Source organism: Megalobrama amblycephala, linkage group LG5 (assembly GCF_018812025.1).
Source record: "Megalobrama amblycephala isolate DHTTF-2021 linkage group LG5, ASM1881202v1, whole genome shotgun sequence".
NCBI lineage: Eukaryota > Metazoa > Chordata > Actinopteri > Cypriniformes > Xenocyprididae > Megalobrama > Megalobrama amblycephala.
In genome coordinates this window covers 8195764-8217823 of record NC_063048.1, presented here as the reverse complement: position 1 = coordinate 8217823, position 22060 = coordinate 8195764, and the positions used below count along the sequence as shown (strand labels likewise).

The following is a 22060-nucleotide window of genomic DNA, read 5'->3' as shown; positions in this document are numbered from 1 at the left end:
CATTGGTTCAACAACTTGTCTATGAGTGAACCAATGACGGTGCAGTTACACTGCGTTATTGAAAAGGCTTCAGTGGCGGGGAAAAAGGGAGACTTTTCCCCCATACGCAGTACGAGTGAAATATCGAAAGGGAACAGCATACATTTTGTGCTATTTTATGCGTTTCAGACATGGTGTTTTCCTCAGTGCATAACTTACTTTTCACAAGTTTATTCTTCATCTGTAAATGTTAGAAAGTCATGCAAATATTTCCATTTTGCTGCTAAACTTCAGTGAACGAGCGCTGCTGCGCGCATGCGCGCTAAACAGACGGAACGTAATAGAAGCGAATAATTCTAAAATATACATTTTAATAAGTCAAGTCAAGTCACCTTTATTTATATAGCGCTTTTTACAATGTAGATTGTGTCAACACACACACACACACACATATCTGCACTTTTTTTCACTCCTCCTCTCACTCATTGCAGTCGTCTGAGCGCCTACTTTCACCTACATTTCAGGCTAGGTGAGGGCGTGAGGCGAGGCTTATCTTAAGTGAGCAATAATTGTTATCGGAACCTTTATAATGAATTTACATGTGGCTACTTGAGAGCAAAGGTGGTGGATTTTGTGAATCTGTAGGCTACGTGTTGATCAAGGTGAGTGGTCAGTCGAAATGTTTTACAAGGTGACTTCATCATTCAAGACGTATAGTTCTTAAATATGTTTGGTAGTTTTACTTTAAAGCAAACTAATGTAGTTTAATTGGTTTTCAGATTTTGAAACCGTTTTGTTAAAATTAAAAGGATTCTGAAATGCGATTAATCACAAAATCCGCCCTTGGTTATGGTCTGGATCAAACTGTCACGTGATGTGTTTAAAACTTTTTAGGTAGATGATTGGGATACTTTTGATTAAAAAAAATCAGGAATATCATGATCCCAGTAGAAGGGTGGATTTTAGGAACAAAAATGTAACTTTAAAATTTAAATTTACAACAAAATACAACATAATAGTATAGATAGTTATACTATAGCTAAGTCAAGTTATAAGAGATTTTGATGCCATAAAATAAGTGCCCCCCCAAACAGCATTCATATCAAACAAAAATAATATATTTCATATATTTAAATCATTGTATTTAACTACACTGGCACAAACATCAGAGATGAACCAGTCAAAATTAGTTTACAACAACTGCATCCCTTATTGCATGTATATTTGTTTTTGTTGGTAATATAGAAAAAGTAATTTGTCAGATTAAACTTTTTGAACAACTGGGCAATGTTTCCTCAAATCACAGGATCCGCTAAGATGAATTATTGTGTTTGTTGAGTCAGTGGTGGAGATCAGATTCCATTTCAACTGTTCAGCTTCATCATGGATGAGACACAGACTTCTACAGGTGAAGATTTTTCTCCAGGATTCAGGTAAAAACACTATATTAAATCACATTAAATCATAGAAAAAGACTGCAGTCTCCATTTATGTTTTTTATGTCTGTTTTTAAGTTAAAAATGAAATTGTTTGGTCCTATATTAAGATAATTATCATCATATAGAATGATAATCTGTTCAGTTCAGCAGAAGAAATCCGAACCATAAATTATGCCGTTTTTATAATAGGTATTCATGTTGTTATGGTATTCATTTTAGATCTTAGGCAAAGAGACATGTCTATGAAAGAACTTAGTTTGGTTTATGGTTTTTATATCAACATAATTTAAATGATAATATCATAAGTGTTTTAATGATAAATTAATATGAATACAGTAACTCAAATAATTCACTTCATTCTCTCTTTGTTATAGTCCAGTTCAGCAGAAGATATCAGAACCAGAGCCCAGCTGTGTGTCTATGAGGAGTGGTGGGTCTATTTGGATTCCAGTTAATTTTAACACAAAACTTAGACACAGGTATACCATTATTTATTATTATTATTATTATAGTATATTTTCAGTTCAACTGTATATTAAACTGTTTAATGACAAAAATTCCACCAATAACAGAGTGTCTGATTCTTGATTTTCTTCACGATGCTCAAGGTCAGTCCTGCCATCCAGATCAGTCGTAACAGAACCCATCTGTAAAAATAATGACCAGTCTATGAATCAACTGGAGGACTTTAATGAAAGCACATATCCTGGTTTCAGGTAAATTGTGGGATTGTTTTGTTACGATGCATCATAATTTGTTACTCAAAAATACATAATACTTGACACATTTTATAAACCCATAATACAGAAAACAAAAGAGACATTTTGCTTTATACATTTACCTCTGGCACTCATGTAATAATGTGGTATGTTCATTTTACAGCCATGAAGTCCTCAACAGATTTAGGTCAAATCTGACAAAGAAGTTTGAGTGTTTGTATGAGGGAACAACAAAGCAAGGAAACCCAACACTCCTGAATGAGATCTACACAGAGCTCTACATCACAGAGAGTGAAAGTGGAGAGATCAATAATGAGCATGAGGTGAGACAGATTGAGACACAGTCCAGGAGAGCAGAAACAGAGGACACACAGATCAAATGCAGTCACATCTTTAGACCTTTACCTGGACAAGACAAACCCATCAGAACTGTGCTGACAAAGGGAGTCGCTGGCATTGGAAAAACAGTCTCTGTGCAGAAGTTCATCCTGGACTGAGCTGAAGGGAAAGAGAATCAGGACATCCAGCTCATATTTCCACTTCCTTTCAGAGAGCTCAACTTGATGAAGGACAAAACACTCAGTCTTTCAGATCTTCTTCATGTCTTTTTCCCTGAAACAAAAGAAATGGAAATATCCAGTGATAAGTATAAAGTTTCCTTCATCTTTGATGGTCTGGATGAGTGTTGTCTGTCTCTGGATTTTCAGAGCGATGTGAGGTTGTGTGATGTGACTGAATCAGCCTCAGTGGACGTGCTGCTGACGAACCTCATTGCGGGGAATCTGCTTCCCTCTGCTCTCATCTGGATCACCTCCAGACCAGCAGCAGCTGATCTCGTCCCCTCTGAGTGTGTCCATCAAGTGACAGAGGTACGAGGCTTCAGTGACACACAGAAGCAGGAATACTTCAGGAAGAGAATCAGTGATTGGAGTCTGGCCGACAGGATCATCTCACACCTGAAGTCCTCAAGGAGCCTCTTTATTATGTGTCACATCCCAGTGTTCTGCTGGATCTCAGCCACTGTTCTAGAGAAGATGTTGAGTGAAGCAGAGAGTGGAGAGATTCCCAAGACTCTGACTCAAATGTACACACACTTCCTGATCCTTCAGACCAACATCAAACATGATAAGGACTATGAGAAGAAAGTGAAAGATGAAGACATGATTGTCAAACTGGGAAAACTGGCATTTCAACAGCTTGTGAAGGGCAACCTGATCTTCTGTGAGGAAGACCTGAGAGAGTGTGGCATTGATGTGACAGAAGCATCAGTGTACTCAGGATTGTGCACTCAGATCTTCAGAGAGGAGTTGGGCTTGTATCAGGGGAAAGTCTTCTGCTTTGTTCATCTGAGCATTCAGGAACATCTAGCAGCTCTATATGTGCATCTCTCCTTTATAAACAAGAACATCAATGTGTTTGACCAGATTACCAAACAAAGTTTGTTCTCTAAATTTAAGGACTGGTTTCAATTCCTGTTTAGACGTGTTTCATTCTCTGAGCTGCATCAGAGAGCTGTGGATGAGGCTCTACAGAGTAAAAATGGACACCTGGACCTTTTCCTGCGGTTCCTCTTGGGTCTGTCAGTGGAGTCTAATCAGATTCTCCTACAACAACTAATGACAGCTAATGGCAGCTCTGACAGAAATGACAAATCAGTTGAATCCATCAAGCAGAAGATCAGGATCATTGACTCTCCAGAGAAATCCATCAGTCTGTTCCACTGTCTGAATGAACTGGGTGATCATTCACTAGTGGAGGAAATACAACAGTATCTGACATCTGGAAAAATGAAAGAAGCCAAACTCTCTTCATCTCAGTGGTCAGCTATAGTTTTTGTGTTGTTGACATCAGACAAGAATCTGGATGAGTTTGATCCTGATAAACTTGTTAGAAGATACAATAAAACCGAAAAAAATGAAGTTTTTCTGAAGCTGCTGCCTGTGATTAAAGAATCTAGATCAGTTCAGTAAGTATCACTTGCAAAATGCTTCATTGTTAAAACTCAAAGAAAAATTAAAAGCTCATAAATCTTCAGTGCTGCAGATGTTGCCCAGAGTTTACTAGTCAGTATTTTTGGTGTGTTTTCTATAGTGGCATGGTAAGATTTCTTCAAAAAATTAAGAAGGATTTTAAAGAATTAGTCCACTTTTAAATAAACTTTTCCTGATAATTTACTCACCCCCATGTCATCCAAGATGTTCATGTCTTTCTTTCGTCAGTCGAAAAGAAATTAAGGTTTTTGATGAAAACATTCCAGGATTATTCTCCTTATAGTGGACTTCAATGGCCTCCAGATGGTTGAAGGTCAAAATTACAGTTTCAGTGCAGCTTCAAAGGGCTTTAAACGATACCAGACGAGGAATAAGGGTCTTATCTAGCAAAACAATCGGTCATTTTTGGAAAAAATACAACTGTATATGCTTTATAAACATATAATATCACCATGAACGTACTTCCGATTTCTGCATTCTTCAAAATGCTTACACTGTATGTCCTACGCCTTCCCTATTCAACTTACGGAAAAAAACGAAACTGGCGCCGTGTTCGTTCCTTAAATAGAATAGGGAAGGCGTAGGACATACAGCCTAAGCTTTTTGAAGAATGCAGAAAGTGGAAGTACGTTCAAGGCGATCATTTGTGTTTATAAATTGCATTATAATAAGTTGCTGTTTATTGCAGTTATCTTATTGCTTTTATTTTCAGTTCATAGTTTTTACAAGTATGATCTCTCTGCAGATTGAGTTATTGTGGTGTCACAGATGAAGGTTGTGCTGTTCTGGCCTCAGCTCTGAGATCAAACCCCTCACACCTTAGAGAACTGAATCTGTCTTGGAATAAACTAAAAGATTCTGGAGTGAATTTACTCTCTACTGTACTGGAGAATCCTCACTATAAACTGGAGATACTGTGGTAAGATCATATATCACATAACACTCTCGCACGTGAAACAAAATGTAAAGTATATTTAAAGTCCAGAAACACCACGCCCCTTACCATTTGTTGTTACATGCATCAGTGGAAATGTAAATAATGGCAACTATATTGCTGTATCAAATTGAGCCTGAAGGAGACCCAGATGAAGAGGGTCTAGCAGAACCTCTGTAATCGTGGCTTTTAAAGGACGTTTATGAATGGTATTTCATTTTTGTATTTGTGTCAAAGTGTTTAGATATGCTGTCACTGCTGTTTATTAGATTTCAATATACAGTTTTATCCTGACTAAAGCTTTACTGTAGCCGAATACATGAATGAGTAGTAGCATTTTTGTAAAGGTAGCATTTAATTTATAGCATGAACAACTGTTTGTCTATGAACATAAAGTTTGTTGGTGTTTGTTGGCATTTGTCGAAGTATGCAGTAGACTTTAGCTAACTGGCTAGTGAAGCAAAAACGAGTTGGTCTTTGTTTACATCCTTGATGCAACCAAAAATGGCAACAGAACTATATGTTTAAAAGACATGTACAAACAATAAAACGTACTTACAGTTTGAAGCCAATAAATAGCAGCTTTTGCTTTTAAAGTGGGAACTGCTCCATCTTTCAGTAAAAGCCTTTGTGCAAATCCAGCATTGAACTCGTGTAGATTCTGGAAGCTGTCTTTAGCACTGCATCCAGTGTAGAAGATATCACTGATTATAATGGATTCTGTTATCTTTTGACGCGTCGCTCGCGTCCGGTGTACACAATTTTCCGCTTCCATTATCCTGCGCCACATGGCCTCTCCCACTTTGTTGTGTGTTCCTGGGGGAAGTGTTTTGCAGGCTTTATGATGTCACCAACCCAGGAAGAAGCTTGTTGGAGTCGAAACCAGTTGTTTTTGTAGGCATTAAACTGCCATAACTTTAAAAGACAATATCTCCGTTTGCACTGAACTTTCAGAACTGTAACTTTGCAGATACTGTTTATGCTCAAGCAGCAACATTAAACACTAACTAAAGTTAAAAAAAAGTGAAATCGCAATGAACCACCACTTTAACATCATGCTCCTCAGTAAAATTACATTTGCAGGACTAAGAGCCACACTAAAATACACACTTTCACATCACACTTAACATTTTAATCTCTTGACCTCAACAGTCAGAACTAAGTGTTGGATATCAGATGTTAAATATCCAAAGTTCGTCAGAGTTGTAGAAACTTGGTGGTGTGTCTGAATAAAACACTGGGAAAAAAATGGGAACGCGGGGGCACCGCAATGCGACCACAAAGGGCACTTTCAGTTTAGCGATCAAAGGGGCAGGGGCTCAAACCCCCAACACCCCCCATGTGAACAGCTCTGAGTAGACCGTCACTTGCTGTCATCTTGAAATTACGATGATTATTTAATGCTGTGAACGCAGCAACAGTTCAGTTGATTTCTGGTCTCCAATGGAATACAGACTCACTTACCGGCTACTTGCTTGTTCTCTGATGATCTCCAGTGATACTTATCTGTTCCACTCCAGGGATCTCTAACAACGTTTCCTAATTTCCACTCCAGCAATCTCCATTTCTCATCTCTCCTCTCCTTGTGTCCAAGTCTGCTGTTCATGTGTGTTGGCTCATCAAAGACTCTCCAATTCTTGATGAAAGACAAACATCATTATTCTGCTATCTATTGACACTGCAACATGCTATTGTTGATACTGACCTATCGTCCCACAGATCATCACCATAAGAATTAAACAAAATAAAAAATTCACTCCATAATAGGAAAGCCTTTTTGGAGAAGAATCATCACTGTGTTAGTCCCATCAGGCTTCAAGTGGGCTGTCTGCATAAGGTTCTGGAAAGCTCCACATCTGAGGTGATACTAGCTGCCAGCCCTGGTTAATCCAACATTCTCCTGTATCTCCTTATCCACCAGAGATGTGATAAAGTGCTGGTTTTCCTGCCTGCTTTCCCAATCTTGTTCCAAGAACCACACCTCCAGTCAAGTCACCTCCTCTTCAGTTGAATACCACTTTCATTGAAAGCTCAGTGATCCAGACTCTTGTGGCGATACCACCCTACTACTCCCTTTTTTTTATTTTTTTTTATTTTTTTTTATTTTTTATCTTTCCATCCCCAAGCAAAAGTCCATGAAGGAGTATATTGAGGAGGCCCTCAACCAGGGCTGTATTCATCCATCCAAATCCCCTGCTGCTTCAAGCTTTTTATTTTTTTTTGCAAAGATGGAGGCTTGCAGCCTTGCATAGATTACCACTTCCTCAACAAGATTACTAACAAGTTCTGCTATCTGCCTCACCTCATCCCAGCAGCCCTGGAACTTTTGAGAGTAGTCACCCAAGCTGCATCTTTGTAGTGCATACAGCCTCAATTGGATCTGGAAGGGGGGTGAATGGACGACCACTTTTGTGACCCCCACAGACCACGGTGAATACTGGGTGATGCAGAAATTCCTGGTCGATGCACCTTCTGTGTTGCAGAAGTTTATGAATGAGGTGTTCCAGGAGTATCTCCATCGGTTCATTCTAATCTACATTGATGACATTCTGGTGTATTCCTGAAATGAGACCAACCAACATCAACATGTCATGCTTGTGTTGGAAAGGCTGAGGGAATATCATCTGTACCTTAAGGTGGAGAAATTTTCTTTGGGGGTTAGGTTCCTTGCTCAAGGGCACCTCGGTCATTTCCCGTTGGTATTGAGGATTGAACCTGTATTTTTTCTTATTTTCCAATAAAAGATATTTTGAAAAACCAGCAGCATGTTGAGAATAATTCACAAAACAGGCCATTCTGAAATGTGAAGAACAAACAAAAAAATGCATTTGCAGTGCTCAGATATTTAGGAAAGCTATGTTTTGGGAGTTTTTGGAGTTTCTATACATCCATTGACAGAACAATGTCTCTAAAGCCTGGGATACTCTGCACGATTTTAGCAATCCTATAGATCATTATAAATCACACTGTGCGACATGGATCTATTAAACTTGGGTACGACAACCCATGTAGACTGTATGGTGATGACACCTATTGACTCGTGAGCTACAATGCAAGTTCTATAGAAGAATAAAACGTCATCAGCATGCGCTAGTCAGTGGTTAACAAAAAGACCATGTTGAACCACACTTTGGCAATTGTAGTTTTTATGTGTGCTGTGTAGTAATCATGGCCTACATTAAATCATCCTTTCTCCCATTTTTCTCCTCAAAATTTGGGTAGGCTGTGCCTCCCTTGCCTCCCCTGATGAGCCGCCACTGTTGTAGAGTAACCTCTTATATGGGTATTTTGGTTCTCTATTTCATGAATGTTTTAAGTTTTTACTTCCACTTTAATAATGGATTTGCTGCTAAACTGATCTGATCTGAGAGAGTAAAGAGTGTGTCATTGTTCTCTACAGGTTAAGATATTGTGGTATCACAGATGAAGGTTGTGCTGCTCTGGCTTCAGCTTTGAGATCAAACCCCTCACACTTGAGACGGCTAGATCTGTCTGATAATAAAATAGAAGATTCTGGAGTGACTCTTCTCTGTTCTGTACTCAGTATTCCTCAATGTAAACTCGAGATGCTGTGGTAAGATCATGTATGACTCTCACACAATGTAAAGTATATACTTTCTGTTTCTGTGAGTTCAGCTGATTGAGCTCTAAATGGTTGAACACATGAGCTGCTCCTCAGTAACATGATACTGAAAGACTAAGATTCAAACAATGAAATACACACTTTTACATCACAATCAACATTAAAATTTCTTGTGTTGCGGCTTCAGCAGTGTGAGATCTCAGGAGAATGATCAAGTAGACACAGAGACAGTGTAATACCTTAACATTCTCATGTTTATGAAGAAGAATTCTCATGTTTATGAAGAATGGTCATATTTATACATAAGATAAAGCAGAATCATCCATGATGGCCAGGCCATCCAATCAGAATACTCAAAGATCAACCTCTACCCTATATGGCATATTAAAAAATATGAGTAAGAGAGGTCAGATGTTCAAATGTATGTGCGTGTCTTGAGTTCCTGTTTGCTTGCAAGTGTATAAGTGTGTCCGAGGCCTAGTGCTTGTTTTGTCTAAATTTGTCCATGGTGTGCACATAACATAACAGAAAGAAGGTAGACAAGGGCAGACTTAAACAAGAATAGTCAAAAGTGGAGCCTAAGAAATAAGAAAATATTAACATTGGGTAATTACATAATTGTTTTCACACACATACTCATATTATATTCACTGCAAAACTGATCTGAACTGACACTGGAGTGTGTCATTGTTCTCTACAGGTTGAGTAATTGTGGTTTCACAGATGAAGGTTGTGCTGCTCTGGCCTTAGCTCTGAGATCAAACCCCTCACACCTAAGCGATCTGAATCTATCTGGGAATAATTTACCAGATTCTGGTGTGCTTCTCTCTGCTGTACTGGAGGATCTTCACTGTAAACTGGAGAAACTGTGGTAAGGTCATATCTCTTACTAGGTCATATATATGTACTATTTACTAAGACTTGTCCTTTAATGTAAATTTTAGGACTAAAAGCTTGTAAAATAAATGTTCAGATGGAAATTAATGTCATTAATTTCCATCACATAACATGACCTGATGCCTGGTTTTGCATCTAATACTCTAATGTTTAGATGACATTAATGTGTAAAATAGTGATTCAGGGACAATTAACTCAGTTTTAGAGATGAACTGACAAGAGTCTAAATTTGAATAGCTTTGAATATGGAAAGTCCCTTAAAACAAGAAAGTGACACTTAAAGGCAGGGTAGGTAAGAAATTTTGTTCCAAATTTGTTTAAACTTTCTATATATATACATGCATAATTAAAATGTAAGAACTCTGGTAAAAAGAGTATAAAAATCGAGTGACTCTAGACCGTTTAATCTGTATTAAACACAGCTCATTATTTCCATCCGGGACGAAACATAGGATTGGCTTAGGCGGCTGTCACTCTCTCGCAACCATGGCAACCACCCTTTTGCCACACATGACCTGCCCACTTGCGCGCGCACGTTTGATTTGGGGAATCCAAGAGGCACGGATCCTAGGAATACCAAAACAATGGCAGAGAAACAGCAAGCTAAATTCACAGTATCGGCCTATGCAGTTAGTGAAGGCAAACCAGGCAAAAAAAGGAAGACAGTAACAGTACAAGAAAAGGCAATGAACAAAAAGTCTTTGGATAAACAAAGAAATAAAACGCGAGTTAATATCGGCGTGGCTTTCCAGCGATGGCGAGAACTGAGGGAACTCAAGGGGCTGAAAAGTGACTCCTTGATGGCTTTATTTCTGCTGGACAGGTAAATCTTTCTTTTTGTATTTTGATCATACATATTTTTTTGTTTATTTTTTCATGAAGCATGTGTCATTAGCACACGTAGCTGCGTAATATAGCTAACATAACATTACTTAGCGAGCCGTAGTAGAGACGATAAATAATGATAGCTATAGTGTTGAATTGTGCATAATTTTACCCTCTGTCTAAGTCTTTTACCATGTTCACCTGCAAGTTTACCTGCACGTTTTTTTCGCCTTTGTTTTGTTTTTATATTCTCTACCTATGTTTACTGATGTCTTTATCTTGTATCTGTGTGTGTCGTACACACTTTGTTGTATGTGTGTGTTATTATTTTGTGTCTGCAATGCAGTTGTGAGTTGATATTTGAGTGTATGTTACTCTGTTGATCTGTAGAACAACGTATATGTTATGAATCTTACACGAAATTCATCTTCATCACAGTGTAAATGATGGTAATGGAAAAACGTGTATCATGCAACCTGTTTTTAGCTTTGCCTTATAGATAACTAGCTCGTTAGCGAATCAAAAAATATATATTTTAAACTTTACCAATATCAATATGCTAGCTTGATAGTGAGTACTAAAATACATCTTGTTTGTTTATCTTCATAATTTTAAAGTTATTTTTATTACATGTGATTCTGACATGATGTCACTACATGCACTGTGCTCCTTCCTCTCCGCTCGTCTCAGGTAAATAATGCGTCTTCCAGCTCAGTGGTCGGAGTCACACGTTCATGCGTTTTGGGGGCGTGGCTTTGGAAGGAGCCCAGAAGGGAGGGGGTGGAGTGAATGGAAATAATGAGCTGTCTTTAAAACAGTCGTGAGAGGTCTACAGACACTCGATTTTTATACTTTCTTTTTCAGAGTACTTACATTTTAATTATGTATTGATATATAAATAAAGTTTAAACAAATTTTGAAAAAAAGTTTTTTATACATTTTTTTGCCTACCCTGCCTTTAAGTATAGTAGAATGAACCAACATACTGTATAGAAACACATCTGTATGAATCAACACACTTGTGTCTGAGAACAGCAGAGTTTCATACTTTCTCCTCCATCAATAGTTTCCTTTTAGTTGTATATCCTATGCAAAACATTATTTCAGAAAGGAAAGTTGATCAAAGTGGAATACAAACACCAAAGACCATAAACCTGGAGGTAAATGGGTGATGATCTGGAGGAAAAGAAGCTCATGAACATGATCTCAGTGCATGTGTAGGCAATAATTCCATAATTACATTTTTCATTAAGACCTTGAATATCTCTACTGAGTTCATCACATTTCTATTCAGTGTGTATGCTGCCAGATGAGAACAAACATGACACAATTATGTGTTTGATCACAAGAGTTAATAAATCATATGTAATGGGTAACATGTGAGTCCTATAAAGGAAATGGCCTCTTGTAGGTTTTATTAGAGGTGCAAGCGATTGTTTCTCAAAACAAAATCATCCTTATATCACTATTGTAAGGTCCACCCAATTGGCCCAACATCAGAGTCCAATGGTGTGGCTGAAGGTTTCCTGTGTAAACCCTTATCTGACTTAAATTTTATTATTAGCTTGAATTTAGGTTGAAATGCTAATTGATTATCGGTTAATGTCTAACAATTTATTCTGACGCTTGACTATTCTATTTTATACAACAGTTAGATGTTCTTCAAGAAGATCGTCAGTAAAGCCGGTTCCCTGATTACTGCTAAATCGCCATCACCTGCTTTCAAATGGAGCGATGTCTATTAGTAAATGCCGCTCCATTTGAAAGCAGGTGATGACGATTTCGCGGTAATCAGGGAACCGGCTTTACTGACGAAATGCGTGTGACAATCGCATGCGATATATCGCCCAGCCCTAATTATTATTGATATATGATTGACCTGAAGAATGAATGCTTTATCACATGCAGATAATACACTCGCTTCGTCGACCTCTCTCATAAAACTCTACATAATACAAATAGCTTCAATTAAGCATCTCACCGTTCCTTCATTGCTAGTTCTAAAGTGACGTTTTAGAATGCGTAGTGGAGGCTTGGGCTCAACTGTAAAATCCTGCAGCAGTATGTGGCAATGCTTACCATTATATCTCCTCTCCTACTTTGTCTGTGTGTTGTCAGTGTCTTTTTCTGAATGGATACCTACTGTCACCCTGAGAGCTGATTGAATAAAGGAATAACATTCTTCAGGCACGTGAACTACAAATTGTCAGTTGTTCTCTACAGGTTGATGTGTTGTGGTGTCACAGATGAAGGTTGTGCTGCTCTGGCCTCAGCTCTGAGATCAAACCCCTCACACCTGAGACAACTGGATCTGTCTAAGAATAAACTTCAAAAGTCCGAAGTGAAGTTACTTTGTGATCTAAAGGATGATCGACTTTATAAACTGAAGGAACTATACTATTGTGAGTATATTTTTATTTAAAGCTTTTAAATGAACCCAGGTTCAGTGATGGGCCTCGTATGTGTGTAACCGGAGGATAAAAGATAATAATTTTGCTCCACTTCATCTCTGTTCTCTGTTGTTTAATTCTGTGATGTGACTGATCTATAAATAGATAAATGTTTTAATCTCTTACAAGTGTCTCTTTGTGTAAGTGGTAAAGAGAGGGATGTTGGTAATTTGATAACAGTTGGTATTAGCAGTTTTTCAATTAATATCTCTGGCTGTAAAATGGATCTCCTGATGTGATGTGACAGCAGTAATGTCTCATATGTGACTGTGTTTTATTGTAGGACTCTCTGTATTTAGATGTCAGTCCAGTTTCATCAGGATCAGCTGATGGTGAATAAAGACCCCCACTTTAAAAAAAAAAAAAAAAAAAGTTTCTGAGTTTTGTATCTACGCCAAATTTTGTCAGTGTACAGACTTGCCTAAGACACTTAGGCACAGTGTTGTCTGTGACCTGGCCAACCTTTTGTAAATAGTTATATATTCTCATAATTAAGAATGACTGTGTATTACTTTCTACTCTGTGGTAATGTTAGTTCAATTACTTTGAGTGAGTTTTCAACCCGCTTTGTATCGTTATCTATAATTGCAGAGCTTGCTTTTGATACTTACAACAAGCTGTGTGATAAGTGCACCGTCCGCACAGCCCAATGGAGTCACTGTTAAAAAATTAAAAACAAAACAAAAGGAAGGAAAGAAAGAAAAGTGTGGCGAGGGAGCATGTTGTTGCTGTTTTCTATGTTTTTTATTTATTTTATTATTGTGCTGCTGTGACGTAAATTTCCCCTTGGGGTTTAATAAAGATTACAGTATCAGTATCGGGATGAATCAAGTGCTGGGTATGTGCTATGTAATAGCTGTGAAGCACTGTATGTATAAGACAATAAACCAGTAAAGCCCATATCCAGCCTTTTACTTTTTTATGTGTGTATTCAGGAAGTTGCAGTGACAGAAACATTAAATTGGAATGTCAAGTTTGAAGGGAGTAAAGCCTGTTTTTTGGCTATTAAGGAAATGTAATTTTGCCAAAGAAGAAATTTTGCATTTAAATAAATGTTCATTTAAAAGCAGCCTACTTCAGTGTAATATGTTTCCATATCATCACGCTTAACACTGAGAATTAGAATAACTGTAATCGTGTGCGTATATATAAATCCTTCCACCAGTTTCAACGATAAGGACAGAGTGGTTCATTTTTCATCAGGCAGACAGGTCTGCAACAATTTCAATGATGTGAAATGTACTATACACCATTGCCGTTTCTTACATGTCTGTAATTACTGTTTGAAGTCTGCCATCAGTAATAAAGACCCTAAAACTATTTGTCTATCTCCTATCAATATTTCTAATCTTGCTGTTGAATTGTTTGACCACCTTGACAATTTCTCAAACTACCTGTTATTTGTTCTCAAACATGATTTCAACTCCAGTGTAGACAGTTTGCCCTCTCCAAGCATTATCTGTGATAATCTTTAATCCACTCTCACTGAACTAGATATAGTTGATAGTATAGTTTGTTTCAAAAAGAAGATGAACCAGGCTTCATGACTGGCCCCTTTGAAACACCCCCGTTTGAGTCTTTCCATATCACCCCTATTGGAGTGGCTACATTAACAGCCATATTTCCAAGCATTAACAGCCTAATTCCCCCTAATCTAAATTTCGCTATGTGTATAATCCCTGCAAGACCACCCCTTTATTTTGCATCTTCTCTCACTTACGTCCTCTGTTACTGCGGTAGAGGACCAAGTCTTCCTAACTCATTCATGCCATGTTGAGCTAAAATTGTGGATAACATTCCTAAAACAATGGAACGTTCTCCCTTTCTTTTTACCATTATTTATCTCTCCCTGATGGTATCTAGCTTTTCTCTGATGCAGTCCCTCTGCTTTCGTCAAAACACCAGCGGGAGGGTTAAATTTCGATCTGCACTAATAGTACATCAGAGTACTGCTGCTTGTGTTTTTAGCTAATAAAAGGATGCATAGGATTATTTCAACAGAAAAGGAAGCTACTCCATCCTATTACAGACAGTTGCCGATCACAGATCACGGTGAGTAATTAGTAATTCACCTATATTGTTTTAGTTGCTGATTTATGCTGTTTATTTTTAAGCAAGCTAAAAAGTCTGTCTGCTTATCAACAGGTTTACAACATTAATGTGGGGTGGCCTGGCAGTGTGCATGATGCCCGAGTGCTACAGAAGTCCCCTGTTTCAGTTGGCAGAGAATGGCAACCTGTTCCCAACCGTAAGACATGTCTTCAACCTGAATACCCACTCTTGATGAACGGCTTTCCAGACCACGGTCATCTGTCTAGTGAAGAGAGGTTTGAGCCATACAAGTATGACTGTTGAATGTGTATTTGGACAGCTGCAGGGGAGGTGGAGATGCTTACTGAAGAAAATGGAAGTTAGCATATCAAGGGTTCCAACCATTATCAGCAGCTTTAAATTGGCTTTGAAGACAGTGGCATCATACTTTTAATCAATAAATATATCAAAACAGATGTATTTACAATAATAAAAATGGGGGGGAAACATGACAAACTATACAGACTGCACGTGAACAGCACTTTCATTTACTACCAGCTTAATTGTTTGCACTGAATGTAGACTAAAAAATATCAGCAATAAAAATCACATATTAACCATCTGACTGAGCACATTTGGTTTTTCATGACATCTAAAATTATTTAAAAGAATGTATCTTAACATCAGTGAGACTTCACAGGTTTGGAAATGGTGTCTTTTAGTAACAACAAGGATTTTACAACAACTTTACATTTGTAACAGACCGATTTGACATCAGTAAAAAATAAATAGAAAAATGATGGCAAGTGAAAGTAACGGTAATCTTAGATAAGATGTTCATGAGAGGGTTTTAATTCTTACATCAAGATTCAAAAATGTACTCAATTTTTGCATTGTTTGTGTTCTGGTGTATACTCTTTCAGTGTGTACAGAAGACTGTTATGTGGAGGGAGGCACATCTGAGGCACTAGGGGTGTTCAGGGGTTCAGTCTGTAGGGGGTGGTTCAAAATAAAGTCCTGCAGCAGAACTGTGTTGGTCTCTTTCCACTTCCTGAATTTACTTGCAGTGAGAGCGGAGTCAGCCAGTACTTGCTCCAAAGTCTGCAGATCTGCTTCTTTAGCCTAAATCAAAGACAATTTTTTTGTTAAAAATTAGTGGTTAACAATAGATTGTATGATATAATAGTCAAATTGGATGAACACAAAATTTAATTTTACAAAATATTTTGTAAAAATTATTAAAATATACTTTGTCCATCCAACTATGTTGAGTAGGTTTTGGAATTGACATCGTTCTGCCAAGTGTCAGTAACCTCAATTTTCAAATGATGTCTGATTAATTTTCTACCAACACTAAAAACTGTAGAAACTAATGCAGGACAGTTCCGTATACAGCGAAAATTTGGTGTCACCAACTGAACTTTTTTCATCTCTAAAGGCCTCTTCACACCAAGCATGAATAATATTTTAAACTAAACCTATTCAGATCAAGGTTAATTGGAAAATAAATTTGACCAATCAATGAAAGAACCAGCAAGAATCAGTACTGGTACTGAAGATAGAGCTGCTGTTGTCTTTGCATAACACCTTTTTTAGCACAAGCCTGAAGACATTGTCTACAAATAGTTGCAGTTCACCCTTTTTACCACAGGCTTAACTCTGGTCTCTTTTTAAAGTCCTCTAATAATATATGTGCATATCATAAACATGAATGAATATAATATCTATATGTGCGAATAATCACTCCATAAACATAAAAGCTCTAGACAGAGGTGTATTCCTGCAACAGTGCTCTTTTATTTGTCCCATGATCAAAAATATTTCTAAGATTGCATCATGGTGCATAAATGCAAAAACTGCAAGCAAATCTGCATAATTAGCAACTTTCCCTACACCTTACAGAATTAATTAATTTCCAAATTCCAATGCTTTCTTTAAAATATTTTTGTAATTAAGTTGATACATCATGTGTTGTATTTTTTTATTATTATAATATGTGATACCTCATGTTTTTCCATTTATATACACTACTGGTTAAAAGTGTGAAGTAATTAAGATTTTTTAATCTATTTTTAAGTCTCTTATGCTGACCAAAGTTGCATTTTATATGATAATAAATAAAAGCTTTTTTTCTGTGAAAATAAATTCTTCATGCCTTAAAGGTGCAGTAGGTGATCTGGGAAATGCCAACGTTAGCCTGATAGCATTGAAAGCATTCAATCCCACCCTCCCAGCAAATTGCCGTCCAAAGCCCCGCCTCCTCCAAAACACAGGAATGCACACGCACACACACATAGCTGCTCTTGGCAAAGCTTCACAAAAGACGGCGTTAAACTACTTCATGCCTCAAAGTACATGACATTACAACAATAATGAATGTAAACAACTTAGAGAGCTTGTACCTGACTGCTGCAGATTCATTTCGGTGTTGATACTTTTGACATGGATACACATAATACCGAGTCTGACTGAACAGCTGCGTTTCAATGGCAACAGTATCGACACTGAAATGAATCTGCAGCAGTCAGGTGGTACAGGTCAGAGCTCTTTAAGTTGTTTATGTTCATTATTATTGTAATGTTAAGTGCTTTGAGAGATGAGGTAGTTTAACGCAGTCTCTCGTGACGCTTTTGTTTGCTTCCTGCTGTACACATTCATGTGTTTTGGAGGAGACGTGGCTTTAGAGACGCTCTGAAGGGAGGGTGGGATCTTATGCTTTCAAAGTTAGCTTGCTATTGCTAGCCTCTCCAAAAATACCCTACTCCTACCCTATCTTTTAACTGGAACTGGGGTGCTAAAGGGACAAACAAAAGCAAAAGAGTTGGTAAATGCTCCAATGCATATTTGTGCTTGCGCTCTGGAGAATGTCAACAAACAGGTTTTGTTCAGTGCCAAGTTCTGCACTCTCATAAATCATTAACAAACAAAGACACAGTGTAATCTCTAAATGAAAGATTAATTGTGCAATGTAGACAACTTTATTGAATATAATGGATCTTTGTGAAATCGCGAACTGAGAAGAGTGACAGCTTTTTATTGATTATAAAGCAGGGGTGTCGAGTCCTGCTCCTGGAGGGCCACTGTCCTGCAGAGTTCAGTTAAAACCCCTATTAAACACACCTAAACCAGTTAATCAAGGTCTGACTTGGCATACTAGAAGTGTGCCGGTGTGTTGAGGCAAGGTGGAGCCCAACCTAGTTTGAATACCCCTGTTTTAAAAGGTGCTGTCTTTGCATGCTTTATAATATAATCCATTCAGAATTTGAATATATGTCAGCACATAACAGTAGTTGATATGATTAGCCTTTGGCTTGACTATGTTATCAAACAGCTAATAATGTGTTGCTAATGTTACACAAACCCTGTTCCCTTTCACCATTCCCTTTCACCATCCCTATCCATACGAACATGGGGATTTCCAAAAATCTGTGGTTTGGCCGTCTGTCTACATGCAAACGCAGTATCCGGTCACTGAAACCGAACTTTTTTTGAAAACTCCTGCCAGGGTGAAATTTTTTAGAAACTCCAGTTGCAGTGATGTTGTGTAGACGGTGAAACCGGAGATTTTGGCTTGTGACATCAGAACCAGAACCAGTAATAACCTTTTTTTTTTCCAGGCTTCTGATTGGCCAATATGGCTTAACGGTTAGGGTTATATCGCCACCTGTTGGTTTGCCATGCTCTTGACCGTGCTTCATAGCATGTTTTTGCATTTTCATGTTTCATGTTTTTTTTAAACAAAGGAGGAAAAACTCTTGACAGGATTGGTTACCAGTTTGTGATGGTAGATTTTCTAACCGTGTTTTGGTGCACTGCAGTTTTAAGGAGAAAAAAATTTACCCATGGTTTTGACTGATGAATTTGCACATGGTTTGTCTTAAAGCATATTAAAAACACCACACAGACATATAAACAGCATTAAAAACTTGATTTTCATGGGAGTGTTTAATATATTTTAAAATGTAATGTATTCCTGTGATCAAAGCGTCTCAGGTTACGTATGTAACCATGGTTCCCTGAGAACAGGGAACGAGACTCTGCGCTGACTGCGCTAGGGGAACGTCCTCCGTGACCCGTGCTCGAAATGCCAAAAATCACCACACTCCAATCCTATTGGCCGGCGACAGCCTATCACGTCAAACGGCGCGAACCGTGACGTATAAAGGGAGCGCCTGGGGAAACAGCCGACATCTTTTTGTCTTTGAGCGACTGTAGCAGGCATCCCGCAGCATGGCATGAAAGCGCAGAGTCTCGTTCCCTGTTCTCAGGGAACCATGGTTACATACGTAACCTGAGACGTTCCCTTTCGAAAGGGAACTTCTACTCTGCGCTGACTGCGCTAGGGGAACGATATACCCACGCCGCCATGCTAGAGGAGAATGCCAGTCCAAATGTCTGGACACACATCCGGCAGTTCCAGGGAAAAACCGGGGGCAGAACTCCAAGGCTGTCAGTGACAGCATTCCCTACGGCCAACAGCCCAAGCTGAGCCTAAAAGAGGCCATCCAAAAAAAGCCTACCAAGGCTGCTCGAGCATCTGGAACCAACACCCCGAGAGGGGGGTGGCCCCTTTAAGGGAATGTGGCCAAGGAACCAAAGGAACCTCGGCCAGTCACTCGGGGGGGAAATCCATCCCGCTGCCACCAAGGAGGCCTAGCCAGATCCAGCGAAGCTAAATCTGGCCAAGCCAACCTTGTCTGATATACAGAATCTCCAAGCGCAAACTCCAAAGAGGAGAGCAGGAAAGAGCGACTGCAAAAGGCAGTAAGCAACTCAAACCCACACGCAGAGACGGGCATCCTGGAGAGCGGAACTCAGCTAAACGCTATGGACCCTCGTATGAGGGGAGTACAACCACTCATCCAAGGATCTACTCAGCCGTTAACAAGGTGCTGAGGAGGCTGTGCGCTAAAGACCCCTGACCCAGGGGAGCACAAATCAGCCTGGGGGCCGGTCTAACGGGAGACTTCATAGAAGTCTACAACCAAACCAGCTTAGGGAGCTAAGCACAATTACGCAGTTAACCCCGAAGGGAAGTACAAAGCTCAACCTAACAGACAGACCGTAAAGCGGGCACATAGTCATGGAGGCCGGGAAAAAGGGCCTGCAACATAACCAGAGTTCACCAGAGAACTGAATGCAGACGGCGGTAGCCCAGGATGGCCTGTAGGGCCACACCCTATTGCATAACAAGGTGGAGCAAACACCAAGACATAACAGCTGCAAGTGCCCACGAGACAGCCCGTCCAACACAAACCAACGAGCAGTGCACTCGGTGAAGTACCTTTCTACTCTTTAAGCAAGAGGAGTACAACATACGCCATCATGCGCTAAGGAAAGGCCCCGTGGGCCTATAATCCCAGCAGGCACGTGGCATCAGCTCGTGGCAGTGTTATCAGGGTTCAGGCTAAACAGACTGACTACACAGGAGATCATAGCTGCAAGTGCCCACGAGACAGCCAGTCCAACACAAACCAACGAGCAGTGCACTCGGTGAAGTACCTTTCTACTCTTTAAGCAAGAGGAGTACAACATGCGCCATCATGCACTAAGGAAAGGCCCCATGGGCCTATAATCCCAGCAGGCACGTGGCATCAGCTCGTGGCAGTGTTATCAGGGTTCAGGCTAAACAGACCGACTACACAGGAGGTCATAGTCAACCCGAGACCCGGCCAGCCGGCGAAACCATCCCTTTACTGTCGAAGGTCAGCACGCTCCACAGGAGGCCTTTACGGCCTACCCGTCACACGCGACATCAGCCACTAAAGTTCTAGGAGCAAAAATAGAACCCGTTAATTTAGACAGGGAAAATATTTTAGCTCGACTAGAGCTAAAGGGAATAAACGCACAAAATACTCAGTAAAAACAATTTTTACTCTCAGCGAGAGGAGTACCAAGCTAAACTCCGACATGCTAGCAAAGGAAGGCCTGAAACGGCCTGTAACCTTAAAAATGCGCGGCGATAGCTAGTGCGTTAATACAACACCCAAGGGGTATGAGACATACAGAAACCCATACAAGCAGTGCCAACATGCTAGATAAAACATGAAAGGAGGCCCCAACGGGGGCCAACAACTTCCATAAACACCTGGCAACAACAGAGTGACGTATGACTCATCATGGAATGATGCCCGTACATGACCAGCGTAGCTGGGCCAACAGGAAGCTATAAAAGAGGCCTGGAGAGGCCTGCTATTTAAAGAACCATGTGGCACTAGCCCGTGGTCATGACAGGCCCCTTGCTACAAGGAAGGGCCAGTATAACCTAAAATGACAAATTTAAGGGAACTAGCTACACAACCTGAGCCTAGGCATACACATTCCAGCAGGCAATGTTAATCATGCTAAACAGCGTGAGCGTAACCAGCATCGTAGACCAACAGCGCTGTATCCAAACAAGCTGCATACAGAGAGGCTAAAAACAAGTAGCCAACAATCAAACAGCAATGAACCCCAGATGCTGTGGTGCAAACGACCGGGAGAGGTCGGGTAAACAAAATTCCCTACACTCATCCTGAGTGTGCGATCCAACAGGTGATGCACTCAGTGAAACACAAACCCTAACCGGGGAGTACAACAACAACACCGTATTCATATATAGAGGCCGGATAAAGCCTGCTATCATAAAAAAACAGGTGTAACCTGTGGCAGCACAAGCACGCTCACATAACACGCCTGCATAAACATATGAAGGGGAAATAAGGGCAGAAAAACGGCCAGCAAAAAGAGCCTGCCTGTAACAGTCAGCCTAACATACAGTTATTTGCCCAAATAACCCCTTAAAAACATGAACAGATGACAACTATATGCACGGGAAGCTATACAGGAAAAGCAAGGTCTATATTGAGAATGAAAAATGGACCTGGCTTACCAGCACCGTCATAGTGTGCAACGCCGCACCAGCCTGACCTGCAGCGGCGTAAGCCCTGCCATTCAAACGTGACATCACCTTCAACGCTTTGGATGGCAGGGCCCTCGCCGGAGTGGCCGGGCCATGGGTAGAGAGAAAACGATCGTCTAACCTGCTGCGAGCGGGTTCCCTCCTCACGCGCTCCCAGGGCAGCTGCAGTCTGCTCGAGGCGCGTCTCATAACCTCCATCAACTCCGAAAAACGCCGCGCAGGGAGGCCGAGCGGGAGCCGCGGGCTCGCCCGCTTCCCCCACCTCGGCCATCTTCTGCTCTCCGGGGCTTTGGACCAAGAGAGCACTCGCT

At 39.9% G+C, this 22060-nt stretch overlaps 1 protein-coding gene and 1 pseudogene across 3 annotated transcripts in view; one reads left to right on the top strand and one right to left on the bottom strand.

Annotated features, from left to right (window-relative positions):
• Positions 1–1362: 1362 nt before the first annotated feature.
• On the top strand, positions 1363–13717 carry LOC125269401 (annotated as a pseudogene).
• A 1557-nt stretch (positions 13718–15274) lies between these two features.
• The window catches only part of LOC125268391 (connector enhancer of kinase suppressor of ras 3-like), a 92753-nt gene continuing 85967 nt past the window's right edge, over positions 15275–22060 (bottom strand). For 2 of the 3 annotated variants that reach the window (XM_048190553.1, XM_048190554.1), the window contains exon 25: positions 15275–15970. In XM_048190553.1, coding sequence (XP_048046510.1) covers positions 15788–15970 — 183 coding nt within the window. In that variant the 3' untranslated portion in view covers positions 15275–15787. The remainder of the gene's footprint in view (positions 15971–22060) is intronic. The other variant, XM_048190555.1, reaches the window with a different exon arrangement.